This window comes from Zingiber officinale, chromosome 5A (genome assembly GCF_018446385.1).
Source record: "Zingiber officinale cultivar Zhangliang chromosome 5A, Zo_v1.1, whole genome shotgun sequence".
Classification (NCBI taxonomy): Eukaryota; Viridiplantae; Streptophyta; class Magnoliopsida; order Zingiberales; family Zingiberaceae; genus Zingiber; species Zingiber officinale.
In genome coordinates this window covers 140043854-140059533 of record NC_055994.1, presented here as the reverse complement: position 1 = coordinate 140059533, position 15680 = coordinate 140043854, and the positions used below count along the sequence as shown (strand labels likewise).

Genomic DNA, 15680 nt, shown 5'->3' with positions numbered 1-15680 from the left:
AAGCTTGGCGAGCGGACCCGTCAGGGTTATTTTGTGAACAGGGCTCGAGGGCCGATCGGCGGACAGTAAATATTCCTCCGATGGGAATCGGAGGGTGGTCTTGATGGTCGGATGGCCGGACGACGCTTCTTCAGTGGCGGCCGCTTGATGCGAAAACTCCCCTATGGTGGAAGTTTCACCCAACCGACGTAAACGGCGACGAGTCCGGGGAGGAGAGCCGGAGGGCTGTGCGGTAGGCGAAGCCACGGGGGTCCCGATCTGTGATGGCGTGCGAGCAAGCGAAGTTACGCCGATCGGCGCCTGTGGTTCCCCCTCTTGTGGCGGCGGAAGGCTGGAGTCTCTTCGACGCTTTCGCCGAACTTCCAGTGGTGGATCCCCGACCTGAGGAACCCCCAGCTCGGCGGGGGCTGAGGAAACAAGATCCGCCTCAACCTCCGTTGAAGCGGATGGGGCAGCTTCTGTTTCAGGGGCGGACTGCGCCCCCCCCCCCCTCTCCTGCATCTGCCGGGCGGCTGGGGATGAGACCCCGCTCGGCGAGCTCTTTTTTGGTGGCCGCCTCAATTTCCACGGCCTTCAATTTCAAATGAGCGGTAGCCTTGGAGCGCCACATGACTTCAGCTGCAATGGAAGAAATTAAAATCAGTTAGATAAAAAAGGTGAAGGGAGTAAAGAATCTCTTACCCATGCGGTAGGGAAGATTGGCCCGAACGGGAGATAACCCAAAAATATACAACACCCCCTTGAGAAGCAACTGGTCGATCTTGTACCGCTGACCGGATAACCAGTTCGCCGCATGAAGATAGGCTGGGTTGCTTCTGAACTTGCCGAGCTCCGGCTGAGTCGGCACAGCGGTCTGCCATTTGGTTCGGAATGCTGGCCGCTCGGGAAGCCGGATATAGAAGAAAAACTCCTTCCAGTGTTTGTTGGAGGTCGGCATATTATCAAAAAATCTAAAGCATATTCTACTTTGGAAGATAAAAGTGTCCAGCTCGGATTGTTTAGGGTAGAAAAAGAAGTGGAATATTTTGGGGTCAAGAGGGATACTGTGCAGCTTAAAGAGGACGACCACCCCGCTCAGCAGCCTAAAGGAATTCGGCACCAGTTGGCCGAGCGGGATGCGAAAATAGTTACAAACCTCTAAAATAAAGGGATGGGTAGGAAATCTAAGGCCGCCCTGGAATTGGTCTAGAAAAAAACAAATGGTGCCGATCGGGGGGTCATGGGGCCGGTCAGTCGGGTTGGCTACAACTATTTCATAGTTATCGGGAATCCCATATGTCCGAACAAGGCGCCGAGCACCCTCCTCATCAAACCGACTCTCCATGGTCAGGTACCAAGGGCCATGAACACCAACAGCGGGTTCGGAGGAGCTTGCCATCTCGAAGAAGCAAAAAGATAGCGAGGAATCGAAGGAATGGAAGCAAAAGAGGCAAAACAAATTGGGAAGACCTTGTAAACGAAGGGAGAAGACTCACTGAGAAGGAAACGGACGGAAAGGATCACCGGTGAGATGGTAGCCGCCGAAAAACAAGAACTGGATCGTCGGAGGTCACGGCAGAGGAAGAAGCAGAAGGCAACGCACGAGCGAATATGCGGCGAAGGAAGGAGACGGAGGCTTTATACGGCTGAGGTCGGTCGGCCTCCGCCGTCGGATGCAGGTCACGGAAGACAAGGTCATCATCTAACCGTCCATTTCAAAGCAATCGGCGTCCCATCGTACGGATCATCACCGCCACGCAAAAGGAGCCACGTGGCGCTCTGTCATCAAGCGCAATTAATGCGCCCATACCGCGCACGCTTCGCCTTAATGAAGAGGATTTGCGTGATTTTCGAGAAGATTTAGACAAGCAAACATCCACGTTGAGCGACAAGACAACCATAACTAAGAGCCGAGCGGCTGAATTTGGCAGAAGGGCCGAACGACCCCAGGGATATTATAAGCGACTGGAAGGCGACGACCGCCCGCTCGGACACATAGTCCAGTCAGTCGGACTCACTGCCTCCTTCGACTAGACTTGAAGGGAAGGCAAGTGATCCGGCTGTAAGAATGGGGGGCCCACCCTCTGAAGGGTCCCAGCCTAAGGACGGATGGAAGGCTGGTCAAGCGGGTAAGGGTCCGAGCGGGGCTAGAAATAACCCATCCATGGGCTTGGGTTTCCGACGCCAAGGCAGGAGGATCGAAGGGCCGAGCAGATTGTCCGTTCGGCCAAGATAAGGGCGAGGGTACAAAGGTGGCCGAGCGGCCTATGCGCTCGGCTCGGGATATGGGATATCAGCAGAAGCATGTCTGATGATTAGGCCGTACACAAGATCGCACGATGGAGGATCTTGCCGTCACATCATGGAAAGGTTGATACAGTAGCAGTATGGCCTCATGGACGTCTTCCTGACAGATCCATATCTGGGCATGGCCCTTCTGACAGACCCATACCTGGGCATGGTCAAAAGCAGGTGGTTGCTTTGATTGGCGCGCCCAGGCTTCTTTGAGAGGTCTATATAAGGTCTCCATTTCTTCACCGGAGGTACACGAGTCTTCTACTTGAAGGTCACTTCTTTGCTATTTCCTCGCCTGACTTGAGCGTCGGAGGGCTGTCGCCGGGACACCCCTCCCGGCTCGGTTTTGTTGCAGGTTCGCCGGAGCACCTGAGGATCTAGTAGGGAGCGCCACGTCCCCAGCGTTCGTTGACCCCTGGTTCGGACAGGATCAATGGTGATGGTGAATGTATCAGTATGAACTCCTGAAAAATGTAAAACACTTTAAGATAAGTATCTAATAATATACAATAAATATATTTGACTTAATGAATATCTAAAAAAATATAAAAAAAATCAAGTTATAGATAAACATACCTCAACAAAATCTAATCATCAGCGGGGTCTGGGTCTGATGGGTCTGGGGTCTCCTCTGACTGGGGCTGCTGTGATGGGTCCCATCGTGCAATGATTGCTTGCATCTGGGCCAATGTCTGCTCCTGTGCAGCCCACTTCTTCTCCCACTTCTGATCCATGGTAGTCATCTGAGTCTTCAAGTCTTGGTTTTCTTTTCTTAATGACTCCACCTCAGAAGAAGAAGAAGAGGAACTCGCACGACCCCTAGGAGTCCTCAAGTGATCAAATACCACCTTCGCCTGGGAACCAAGGTCGTAGAGGGAGGAGTTCTTTGTCCTTCCACCCACAACATCATAATAAATTTCATTTATATCCTGGGTGGATAGATCCTGTGACTCCCCTCCCTCTACTGGTGGCTGAGATGCCTGAGCAACCCTGCTTGTCATTTCCTCCTGTGTAGAAAAAATATACAACTTATATATTATACACAATTAGTAAAGCTAATTAATCATTATTAAAGATTAAATATAAATTAATTCAAACCCCAATGTTCTTTGATCGATCATCAATATATGTGCCATCCTTTCTCTTGTGAGTTTTGAGAAAGATCTCCAAGCAAGTGGGTTGTCTTTCTAAAGAACGCTCCTGCATGCACAAACAAATTTGACTAAAATTATACAAGTTCATTAATAAATAAAAATTTAATTTATATAACTTTAAATTAAAATCACCAGATCCATAGCGTGCTCAACAATGGAACGAGATCCTGATGTATGTCGAGCAGATCCAGTACTCGGACCACCTGACTCTGTATTCCTATTCGCTCGAGCTTTTAGAGCATTTGTTTGCCATCTTTCTGCAGACCAAGTGGTCGTCCATGCACTCCAAATCTCCTCGGATACATAAGCAGGCCGTGTGCCATCCTTTCTCACATAGTATAATAGGTCTTTGTACAACTTGGCACAATAAATATTCCAAGTTTTTGCAAATTCTACCTCGTATCCCTCCTCCCATGTATATTTTTTCTGCAATTTAAAAATAAAAGTTTAGAATATTAAAGGATAAATATAATGTACATATTCAATTTACTTACCACAAATTCTTGATAATAGAAATCCTTAGTTCCAGCATCTACATGTCTCCATGTAGTCCCAGATATGCAGACTCTTTCCTTAAATTTCCGTGTGATATAGGTGGATACTCGATGGTCGTCGGGAGTAAACCTACATATAAGCAATATTAAGACATAAGATATATGTTATAAATAAAGAACTTGAATTACTAATAATAAAAAAAATACTTACGACTCTCCAACAACCCTAAGTACGGTGGATCCACGGAGTGGTGCTGGAAGATCTGTCATGATACCTTATATCTACAAAAACCATATTAGCACACATCATAATAAATCTTTAATAACATGATAAATAAGCAACAAAACATGATTAAAACATAACTTACTAGATGAATAATAATGCTAAAATTTAATCAATGCTAGACTCTGGAAGCATTTCTACTCAACATTAACAGTTTGTAGGTCGTCGTCGCTAGACTCTGTTAGTTCAACAAAATCCTCACTGCTAGATTTCTCTCCATCATCTATCTCCTCGTCAATGGCATTACCATCTACAAGTAATTGTGATGTAGATTGGATTTGTGAATCAACCGAATGTCTCTCTACTTCGCCATATTCGAAGCATATCCATCTGGAAATTTAATTTCTTTTAACCAACTACATAAAGCTTGTTTACCATCTTTGTCCAATGTATAACAAGCTTTTGGAAACTTATTGGTTGTTTCATTCTGATGCAATTCTGGTCTGTTGACTAGTTCTTTTAATTCTTCACGTGATTTTGCAGTGTCCTTAGTTCTTCCAGGTACATTCATCACAGTGTTGAAGATATTATCAAAGAAATTTTTCTCGACATGCATCACATCTATATTGTGTCGAATGAGTAGATACTTCCAATAAGGCAACTCCCAGAATATGCTCCTTTTCTTCCAACCACACTTGCTCATCCTCACAAGATACTTATTTATCTCATCAGAATTAGGCTGAGATACTGGGATGAATCCATAACTATCTATTTGTTCAATGATTTCTTCACCTGAAGCATGGACTGCTGGGGGAGGTTTTCTGACTACAACATTCTTTAGAAATTTTTTTTTATTTCGCCTAAAAGGGTGATCCAGTGGTAGAAATTTACGATGATTATCAAACCAAGATATCTTCCCACTGCAAGGTAATGAAAATGCATTAGACTCTGTCATGCAATGTGGGCATGCTAATTTACCAGCCGTGCTCCATCCCGACAACATTGAGTATGCTGGAAAATCACTGATCGCCCATAATAAGGCCGCATGCAATGTAAAATTAGTTTTACTTGCAATATCATAAGTAACCGAGCCTACATTCCATAATTCATTAAGCTCGGCAATTAGAGGTTGCAAAAAACATCTATCTTATCTTTTGGATTGGCTGGACCAGGAATAAGCACGGTAAGAAACATAAATTCATCTTTCATGCACATCCATGGTGGTAAATTGTACGGTGTTAATATAACTGGCCAAGATGAATATTGTTGTCCCGACTGACCAAATGGTTGAAATCCATCTGCAGAAAGTCCCAATCTCACATTTCGTGGTTCCATTGCAAAGGAGGGAAACACATTATCAAGATGTTTCCATGCAGGAGAATCACAAGGATGACACATTATACCTTCTTCATGCTCATGCTCATGCTCATGATGCCACACCATGTGGTTAGTTGTAGCAGCAGATGCATACAAGCATTGAAGTCTAGCAGTTAACGGAAAATAATACATTACTTTCCAAGCAATATTTTTCTTCTTCTTCCCTGGTATGCGATTACGATGCTTAAAACGAGGGTGAGTACAGATTTTACATTCATTCAAATCACTGTCTTCATTCCAAAATATCATGCAGTTGTTTATACAACAATCAATTTTCTCTACAGGCAAACCTAAACCTCTGATCAATTTCTTTGTTTCATAGAAGCTATCAGTCATTATGTTATCAGTAGGGAGCAACTCTGACATCAATTGACAAATGTCATCGTAACATCTTTCTGAGAAATGATGTTCTGCTTTCATATTCAATAACCTTCACTACAACAAAAATGCTAAATGACAACACCTCTTTCACTAGCCTTTAACATTTCATATAGTTGCTGATATTCAGGGGTTGATATTTCATCTATATTCAAATAATCAACTGCATTCATTGCATCTTGAACCATTGATTGCATTGAAATATCAATATTATTTGATGCTTCAGGAGCTGTAACAGTAGTCCCAGAATACGAACCACCAGATGACCCAATTGGTTCATATATATAAGGCTCTCCGTGGCAATACCAATTGTAGTAATTTGGCACAAATCCATTTCTACATATGTGCATTTTTACGGTATCCTCATCACGAAATGCTCTATTTTGACATTTTTTATGATTACATGGACACCGTAACTCAGAACCATTCATACATTCTGGATGACTTTTAGCAAAAATCACAAACTGTTCAACTTCAGCAATAAAATCATCTCTGATAAAACCATTGTCTAATCGATTGTACATCCAAGCTTTGTTCATATACATTGGTATAACCTAAAGAGAATATAAATTGAAACATTATTAAACTTGTTGTATCACTTGAAATAAGTTTAAATAAAGAATTATGTGCACAATTTCATCTCACAATCATCATATCATATTACCATAAATCACCTCTACACTAGAACAATTAAATGAAACTATTATAAACATGTTGTTCCTTATAGCATTATCAAATGAAATAATCATACATATATGAGAAGCATCGATCAAACTACATTTTATGCAAGTACAATAGCGAAATTGATCAAAATATATCACAACACTTAAATTTTCTAGGGTTTACATTGTGCTCAGCTACGAACAGTAACAAAGCACCGCTACAATTGCGAGCAGGTTGCTGAAGCCTGGTCGGAAGAGGGAGCGCCCGACGCGAAGGCCGCCGCTGCCGCCGCCAGCCCGGCGGCATGACGGCGCGGCGGATGCTCGGAGCGTGAAATGGCTGATCGCGCTGGCGGTGATCTGGCTGGTGTGGCGCTATATGCCCCGTCCCGCCAAGCCCGCGCCCAAGCCCCGCCTGCCGCGTGACGAGGCGGAGGCGCTGGCGGTCCGGAGGAAAGGGCGCCGCCGAGATCGCTCGAAGAGCCGCCGGAAAATCGCCGCCGCCGCTGAGGGAAAGATCGCGCGAAGAGGAAAGGGAATTCTGTGCCCTAAATCGAGATTTACCGACGGAAATAAGCATTCCGTCGGTAATTACCGACGGAAATATACTTCCGTCGGTAATCACCGACGGAATGCTTATTTCCGTCGGTGATTTCGGCTAGTTAGGTTTAGCGAACGCAGAGGAAACGGGTACGGGGAAATTTACCGACGGAATCATATATCCGTCGGTATAATATAACCCTAAACCCGTTAATTACCGACGGAATATCATTCCGTCGGTATTCTTTAAACCCGGACCCGCCTATTTACCGACGGAATAATAAGTCCGTCGGAAATAACCAAAAATTCTAACGGCGATATTATGCTACTCGCCGACGGAATGGTGATTCCGTCGGTGAGTACCGACGGACCTAAACCCCGTCGGTACGTACCGACAGAATTATATTCAGTCGGTATATGCCGACGGAGTTAAGATTCCGTCGGTACTCCCGTCGTTAAACTCATGTATTTTTGTAGTGATATATATATATATAATTACAAGTAACAGTTTTTTCAACTTGTTTTGAGAATCCAAACAAGCTCAATTGGTGAATTTTGTTAACAGTATTTTTTTTTCACTAACTACACTTTGCAGAAGTCTAATTACAGAAAGCCAAGTGAGGATTCCAAAAACAATCTTTGGTTTCATATCTATAGCTACTATTTTGCTAGAAGCAGTTGTTGGATTAAATAATTTGTTATCGGATATTTTAAAAATTAGTTGAATTTAAATACATCAAATTAAATTCAACTTATCTATCGAGATGACCTGAGCTGATAATCTTAGCCTGTCAGTAAAAGCTAGTTTCTATTAAGTGCTGAACTCTGACTACACAGTAGTCGAGCGAGCTAAGCGATCGATCGGGCTGAGAAACGGAGCAAGCTTAGAGACTGGTTAGATAGGTCGAGCTGGCAGTTAGGTCGACCGGACAGAGTAGCCAAGCGAGTGATCGGCGCGGCATGTGTACTGCAGAGTGAACCAAGTGAGAGGTCGAGAGGAATTTCGCCGAGCAAAGGATTCGGCCGGTCGAGTGGAATTTCACCAAGCGGAGGATTCGACAGAGCGGAATCTCCCCGAGTGGAGCGGCCGAACGGGCTATGCAACCGGGTAAGTGAGTGAGCGGACGGGCAAGTCGCAGACCAAGTGACCGAACTGGCGAATGAGTAAGCAAGTGAGCGGCCAAGCGAATTGCGGTCGGATGGGCTAGTAGCCGAGCAAAGAAGAGGTCGGGTGAGTGAGCGGTCGAGAGAGTGTGCAGATGAACGGGCTTGCGGTCGAGCGAATGAGTGTACGACCGAGAGGACCGAGCGTATGGCCAAGCAAACTGAGCGGCCGGTCAGGCTAGCAGCCGACCGGATGAAAATGCCAATCGAGTTAATGACCGAGCGAACACAGAGGCCGACCGAGTAGCGTCCAAGTTAACGCAAAGTTCGAGCAGGTGGATAAACCGAGACCTGTGAGGGTCGTAGTTTCCTTGAAACATATTCGCCACACCTCCAACTATGCTTCGAGGTTTCCTCGGGTCGTCTGTTTCCCAGGATACAACATTGAACCATAATCCCCACCAAGTACTGATGGTCACGGCGAACTGAGAGATACCTGATTGCTATCACGGGCACTCCGTCGAGCAAAAAATGCACAACAGAAGAGAAGGGGAACGTAGGTGGAGAGTTTCAACTTTTTGAGCGTGTAATCTTTTGCCTGTGATCGTAACCTCCTTATATAGGAGCTCAGACCAATGGACAACGTTCGCCAGCTGTGAAACGCTAACGTTTCACTCGACACCCTTAAATAAGCAGCAAAAAGTTTATGTGGCAAAATATTAATTTTTTCACTTGGATAAATTTTGTCCCAACCAGTCTATCATTCATACAAGTCGTGCTCGCACACGAGTCAACATGGTTCAATGCAATCTAGACCTTGAATTTACACCCTCGTACATCCACACACAAGAAAGAGTCTCTCCCTATATATTTATTCATATCATCAATGCATATGAATCAATATAAACCAACATACCTTGAAACTCTCAATGTGAGATTAAAATCTCATTTACAATAAAACTTCGTATCACTTCCATATTTTCTCTATTTACATATATCCAACAGCAGCATCCTTATTTTCTTTACTCTCCTCGACACTTATAAGCGAACAGTAAGCTTTACTCTTATTAATTCCTTCAACTAACTACAATTAGATAATAGTAACCCAACATTTTTGTCTTTTTACCATACATACTACTTGTCCTTTAAAAATAAGAATCATAATCATCTGTTCCTTTATCGTCACTCTCCTAAAGCCTATATTAAGTAGTTCCTTCACATGGGTGAATTCAAAAAGTAGCTCTTAATCCATCTATCTATCTACCAAAATTTGCTCTACTTCGCTTTGGATGACAACACCCTAGAGCACTTTGAAAACTACCTTCTGGTTGCCTCTTTCCTAATCTTTCTCTCAATTCTAAAAATTGGGGTGGATCCTTTTGGCTGATGTTGTAGTTTCGACTGCAACCCCAACCACATAATTGTACGAAGAAACGTAAGTCACAAGCATCTACGTACCGGCCCTCAAGCTGGATGAATCCCCATTTCACATTTCAACTTAATTTCAAGTTAACTTGTCCTAGCATGCATTTAGAATGAAAACGAGCTGTTTTTGGTCCCAAGTCCTAAATATCAAATGCTTGCAAGCAGCATTGGGCAGTAGCACGAGGGAGGATCTTTGCATTGATCAGGCAGCCTCGTCGCAATGCCAATTTTTTATTAATAAAATACAGTTGGATAGGTCAGGAAGAGCCCAGTATAAGTATCCCACAGGTAATGACAACCAAATTGGATCGAGTGATAAACAATTAGAGGGAGCTAACAAGATCTGAAATCTTCACGTGCTCAATGATTTCTAGTTCTAAGAAGAGTCATTGAACACACTAAGGGATAAAAGAATGAGAGTATTTCAAAATGATTATGCTATAGCAAATAAGCCCCCGGGGTTATAGTGCCGCGACAGAATATTCAGGTTGTCATCTAGATACCTGCGGTTCAAATCCCAGTTATAGCGAATTTGTAGGAATTTTTCCTCTAAATGAGGCACGCAACTAAAGGATGCTGGGCTCTTGGGCTGCCCGCTGCGAGCGCTTCCCGATTTATCCTAGTGGTCGGTGGAAAATTTTCGTGGGATCGAACCGGTCATTCCAGGCTCGACGTTATCCAACCTAATTAATCATTTTTTTTATATAGCAAATCAACATATAAGATAAGGTACGCAGATGAAACGAATGCTTCTATTTAAATTTAGTTAACTTAAATCCTCTTTAATTGATTGAAATACATACCCAAAAAATCTTATCAATAGTGACTAATTATGAGTTAAATTAATCATAATAGAAATGCTTCTATTTTATATTTGTAATTCTGTATTCACCCAGTCCAAAAGATTCAATATAGAAATGATGTTTTTTAGTTTTCCAAATACTTTAAAAATCCCAAGACAAAGAAGTTCTATCACCCAACAATATAGATGTGAATTTAATTTGAACTACTACAATTGACAAGGAGGTTTAGGAAATGGGAAAAGGAGGTTTAGGAAATGGGAAATGTGCGGGTAAGAAATGCTCTCATTTGCCTATCGTACCAAAAGGTGGAGTCCTCACTTTAGCAGCCCCATATTTTCTAAAATGAGGTGAAGTACGAGGAACATTCATCCTAAAACAACTGCATTTTTATGAGAAAAATTAGATATATAATAAAATATTTTTCATCTGTTAAAAATTAATTTCAAGACTTACTAAATAACCATTACGCTAACCTATATACAAGTTTTATCTCTCAGAGAGGGGAGGTTGGCCTACAAATCCTTGCCGTCAAAGACACTCATGCTAGTACATGTGACCATAAGACCAGGGGCATCTTGTCCTCAATCATTAATATCACTTGTATTGATGTTTTGTTGTTTATTTTCTTCCCCATGGCTTTGATGCCCTTAATTATTGAAGAAGACACACAAGTATGCCAACCCTCTGGCAACACTTGTTCCCACTTCAGATGGTAAAATTCTCAGACCTTTTGTCCTCTTCTTTCTAGAAAAAAATCATGACATTACAGGTTGATCTGCTTAGCCGACTTCAGAAAAAAATCATGACATTACAGGTTGATCTGCTTAGCCGACTTCACGCTAGTCACTTGGTTAGATGCAGTTCTAAATGGGCAATTCTCATAGAAAGAGCTTATCCAGGTCTGATCATTTGACATACAAAATAAAAAAAAAGAGCTATGATACATTTAAGGAAAAATCAAAGATAGACATATAAATTCATGGTTCATCATTTTACTTTTTATGGGTCCATCATTTTATATATCTATCTTTGAACATTTTATTGAAATTTTTTTCTTATACATATCAATTTTCCTTAAAAAAAAAAAAAAAAAATTCTGAACTTCAGCCGTGCAGGTTCTGTATGCACGAATGCTTATCTATATACATGAATATCCTCCTGCTGCAGCAGAAGCAGACTATCGCCCTCTAATTCGTCAAAAATAGGGGCAGCGACCCCTGCTACTCCCTCCAAAGTAGAGGCTCCAAGATCATTCTTGGAGAAAGAAGAACGATCAATGGTGGATCTGGAAGGTCAACGCAATGAATGAAAACAGAGTTTGGGAACACCAACCAGCTATTTTATAGCCTCATGCATCAGCATAGCTCTTGTTTCTATGTGTTAGTCATATATTTATGGCCGAGTTGCGACATTGGTGTATACTTAATTAGACAAGTTGATAGACAGACTCTGTCCGATCTACTTCAGAATGAGTTAAAGAATGACAGAGATAACATCAAGCTTCATCAAACATTAGTTTTACAGAAGAGCATGGATCCGCAAGTTGATCTGAGGGACGTCTGTAGCGGCCGGAGGAATGCCGGAGAATTCGAATTTCGATGACGTTATTGTCTCTGAATCAGAACGCCGGGTTGGTTGTCGAAGTATGTGGAGAAAACTTGCTTCGTTTTGGCGGGGATCATTGTGTCCTCGGAATCAAGACCGTCATGACGCCGGCGGAGGTCTCCAGCCTCAGCGAGAGAGGCGTGACGTCAAGGAGCAGCAGGTCCTGCACCTTCGAACAGAGAGTCGATCTCTCCAAGAATTTTATCGAGAGGTCCACGTTGAGCTCCTCAAAACGAGCTCGGGTGACGGCGAACAGAGAATCAGATCTCGACCGTCGTTTGGGCAGCGGAGAGAGTTCGCTTCGTCCTCCCGCAAACTGTTCTGAGCCGCCGGAGAGCCTTGCGGTTGCCGCTGATTGCCTTGTGCCATGCGGTGGTTGTCCCTCCAGCATTATTTAGCTGAAAAGAGCTTCTTTTGGTCCCAGAGTCCTAAATATCAAATGTTAGCAAGCAGCGTCGGGCAAGGAGAATATATCTTTGCATTAATTCATCCAATCTCATCACTCGGTGTCAATTTTTCATTAATAGAAAACAGTTGGATAGGTGGGGAAAGGAGCCCAATGTTCTACGCGAAATGACAACTAAATTGGATCAAGCACTGCCTCATAATAAATAAGAAGTCACGAGAGGGAGCCGGGGAAAGAGTTGGGGAATTAATGGTGGGCACAAAGCATGTGAAAGAAGATTGGACTTATATGGCGCTTGCTTCTTGTTGACCCTCCAGTTAAAGGCATCCCCTAACCAGTAGCACGCCTCTCCTTATCCCTTCTCCATTCATAGTCACCAGAAATGGCTATGCTTTCTTCCCCTCCGCCATTCTTGCGTCATCCCAACCACAGTGAACCTCAACATGGGAGGAGCGGCCCGAGCTTTCTCACCTCTAATTCCGTTGTCCTCGTCGTTGGGCCTCTCACGGTGATCGTAGTTCTCGTAGCCGCCGTTTCGTTGCTGGTAGTAGTTTGCAGAGTAAAATCTAGGAAGAGCGGCAACATCAGCAACTGCGCTAGCAGCTTTAGGAAAGGAAGCTTTGATAGGACCCAAATTCCTATTTACTCCACCAATGGCATCGCCTATGGCTATAGCCCAGGTAGTTAACTCGCTCACCCCAATTCTTCAGCTTGTTTATGATGATACGTATCGGGCATTGATTCAGCTAACTAGTCCATTTGTATCCAGATGTTAGGAGTTGCATTCAAGGGAGGAAGCTGGGGTTTCCCATGCAAGTCAGGTGTAGGAGAGGGCAGGTTTTCACTTACAAGGAGTTGGAGCAGGCCACCGAAGGATTCAGTGAGAGCAATGTGATCGGAAATGGTGGCTTTGGTTTGGTGTTTAGGGGAACCCTCAACGATGGGACAGTGACAGCCATCAAGATGCTGCAAAGAGAAGGGAAGCAAGGCGAGAGAGACTTTAGGACAGAGGTAGCTTACTTTCAGATATTACTTTTCTTGTATTATAATTCATTCCCCATTTGATTTCAGACACAATTCTATTTGAACATGGAAATTTAGATCAAACATTCTCATTTGTCACAAGGTTTTCAAAGAGAGAAGATGCCGAGGTTAAAATTCTTAGACATTTTAATCATGACGTTACAGGTCGATCTACTTAGCCGACTGCACTCAGGTCACTTGGTTGGCCTAATTGGCTACTGTGCCGATCAACATCATCGGCTGCTAGTGTTCGAGTACATGCCTAATGGCAACCTTCAACACCACCTCCACCCCAAATCGAAGAACCAGAATCACAGACCTCTCGACTGGTGGACGAGGCTCAGCATCGCACTTGACTGTGCTCGCGCTCTCGAGTTTCTTCATGAGCACACCGTCCCAGCCGTTATCCACAGGGACTTCAAGTGCAGCAACATCCTCTTGGACCACAACTGCAGAGCTAAAGTCTCAGACTTTGGCATGGCCAAGGTTGGCTCTGATAAGATCAATGGCCAGATTCTCACTAGAGTCTTGGGAACTACTGGCTACGTTGCACCCGAGTGAGTGTGACTAACGACTCAGAATATGTGTCCATCCATTTGTTAGCATAGAGAAATTAATTTGGTGGTGAACAGGTATGCGTCGACTGGCAAATTGACAACCAAGTCGGATGTTTACAGTTTCGGAGTGGTTCTTCTTGAACTCATAACTGGCAGGGTGCCAGTTGATCCAGCAAGGCCCCAAGGAGAGCACGTCTTAGTCTCATGGGTTGGCATTTTTTTTTTAATTATTATTTTTGTATTGTATCATTTCCCTTAGATTTCTTATCATTTGATAACTGTTGCAGGCTCTTCCAAGGCTTACCAACCGAGAGAAGGTTATGGAAATGGTAGATCCAGTTCTAAGTGGACAATTCTCAAAAAAAGAGCTAGTCCAGGTCTGATTAGTTGACAAATACAAAACTTATATCTATATGCATGCATAACTTGTTGATATCTTCAGGTTGCAGCTATAGCTGCAGTCTGCGTGCAAGCAGAAGCAGACTATCGCCCTCTAATGACCGATGTCGTGCAATCCCTCATCCCGCTCGTCGTCAAAAATAGCATGGCTGCGAGTACCCCTGCTACTCCCTCCAAAGTGGAAGTCCCAAGATCATCATTTTTGGAGAAAGAAGAAGGATCAGTGGTGGATCTGGAAGGTCAGTGCAATGAATGAAAACACAGTTTGGAGACATCTTCGAGCCAATATTCTGTGTATATTCTGTGTGCTAGTCGTATACATACATATGGCTGAGTTGGCCGTTGATGTATACTTCATAATTGGTTGATGCCACTTGATGTCCAATTCTTTGAACATTACTGTTTCCTTGATGTATATTCTATGTGCTAGTCATATATTTATGACTGAATTGCACGTTTATGTATACTTGATGCCACTTGATATTAAATTTCAAAAATGAAGTTTAAGATAGACAAACATAACATCAAGCTTCATAAAACATTATAACAAGTTAAACCCAGAGGTATTCTTAGAGTGAGTTGATTGTGACTGAGTCGACTAAAGGCTTCAGTCATCCTATAGGATGTGCATCTGTTCGAGGTTGTAGTTGTCTAGTTGATGCCAGCTAGGTAATCAACTTGAGATGATTAACTACCAAAATATTTCTGTTTATGGGCGAATAGACTTAGTTGAGTCTTGCTATAGCAAAAAAGCTCAAGAGATTCGTTGATGGAAAAAGGCTATAACAATGGTCGAATCAACTAAAGTTACAGTACATCAGTTTTGATGGAGCATTCCAGTTGACTAATCGGCAGAAAGGACAGTCATGAACAAAAGAAGCTAAATGAGAGATAAAATAAAGGTCAAGGAGCTTGTTTAAAAACAAGCATTCACAGACATATTGAAAGCATTCTGAGCCTCATTGTAACACTTCAAGCTTTTATTCTTGAGCTAAATTTATAATCATTCCAAAAAATATATAAGAGGTCTCTACGGCTAGAAGTTGACTGAAAAAGAAAAAATTTTAATGGCTATTCGAGTTGAACTTGCTAAGCTATTAGCAATTCTTTACTCTTTAGGTTGTAAATTTCTCTAGATCTTCCGACCATGTACGCAGAAGTCACAACAGATAGGTCGAATAAGTTGTAAATTTGAGAAATCAAATAAGCAAATGACCATAGCGGGCAGGACAAATCTAACAGTACAATGGATCAAT

General features: G+C 43.1%; 1 protein-coding gene and 1 long non-coding RNA gene across 2 annotated transcripts; one reads left to right on the top strand and one right to left on the bottom strand.

The window, feature by feature from the left end:
* Positions 1-3830: 3830 nt before the first annotated feature.
* On the bottom strand, positions 3831-4208 carry LOC121983316. Its single transcript, XR_006112453.1, has 3 exons — positions 4134-4208; positions 3923-4052; positions 3831-3854 (listed from the first exon to the last, which is right to left on the bottom strand). It is a non-coding gene; the product is annotated as an uncharacterized LOC121983316 (long non-coding RNA).
* A 7894-nt stretch (positions 4209-12102) lies between these two features.
* On the top strand, positions 12103-14946 carry LOC121982111 (probable serine/threonine-protein kinase PBL7). The gene is made up of 6 exons (XM_042535020.1): positions 12103-13125; positions 13215-13456; positions 13634-14025; positions 14101-14233; positions 14313-14402; positions 14468-14946. Exons 1-6 carry the CDS (start codon positions 12828-12830, stop codon positions 14678-14680), a joined length of 1368 nt encoding a protein of 455 aa, XP_042390954.1. The 5' UTR covers positions 12103-12827; the 3' UTR covers positions 14681-14946.
* Positions 14947-15680: the final 734 nt, after the last annotated feature.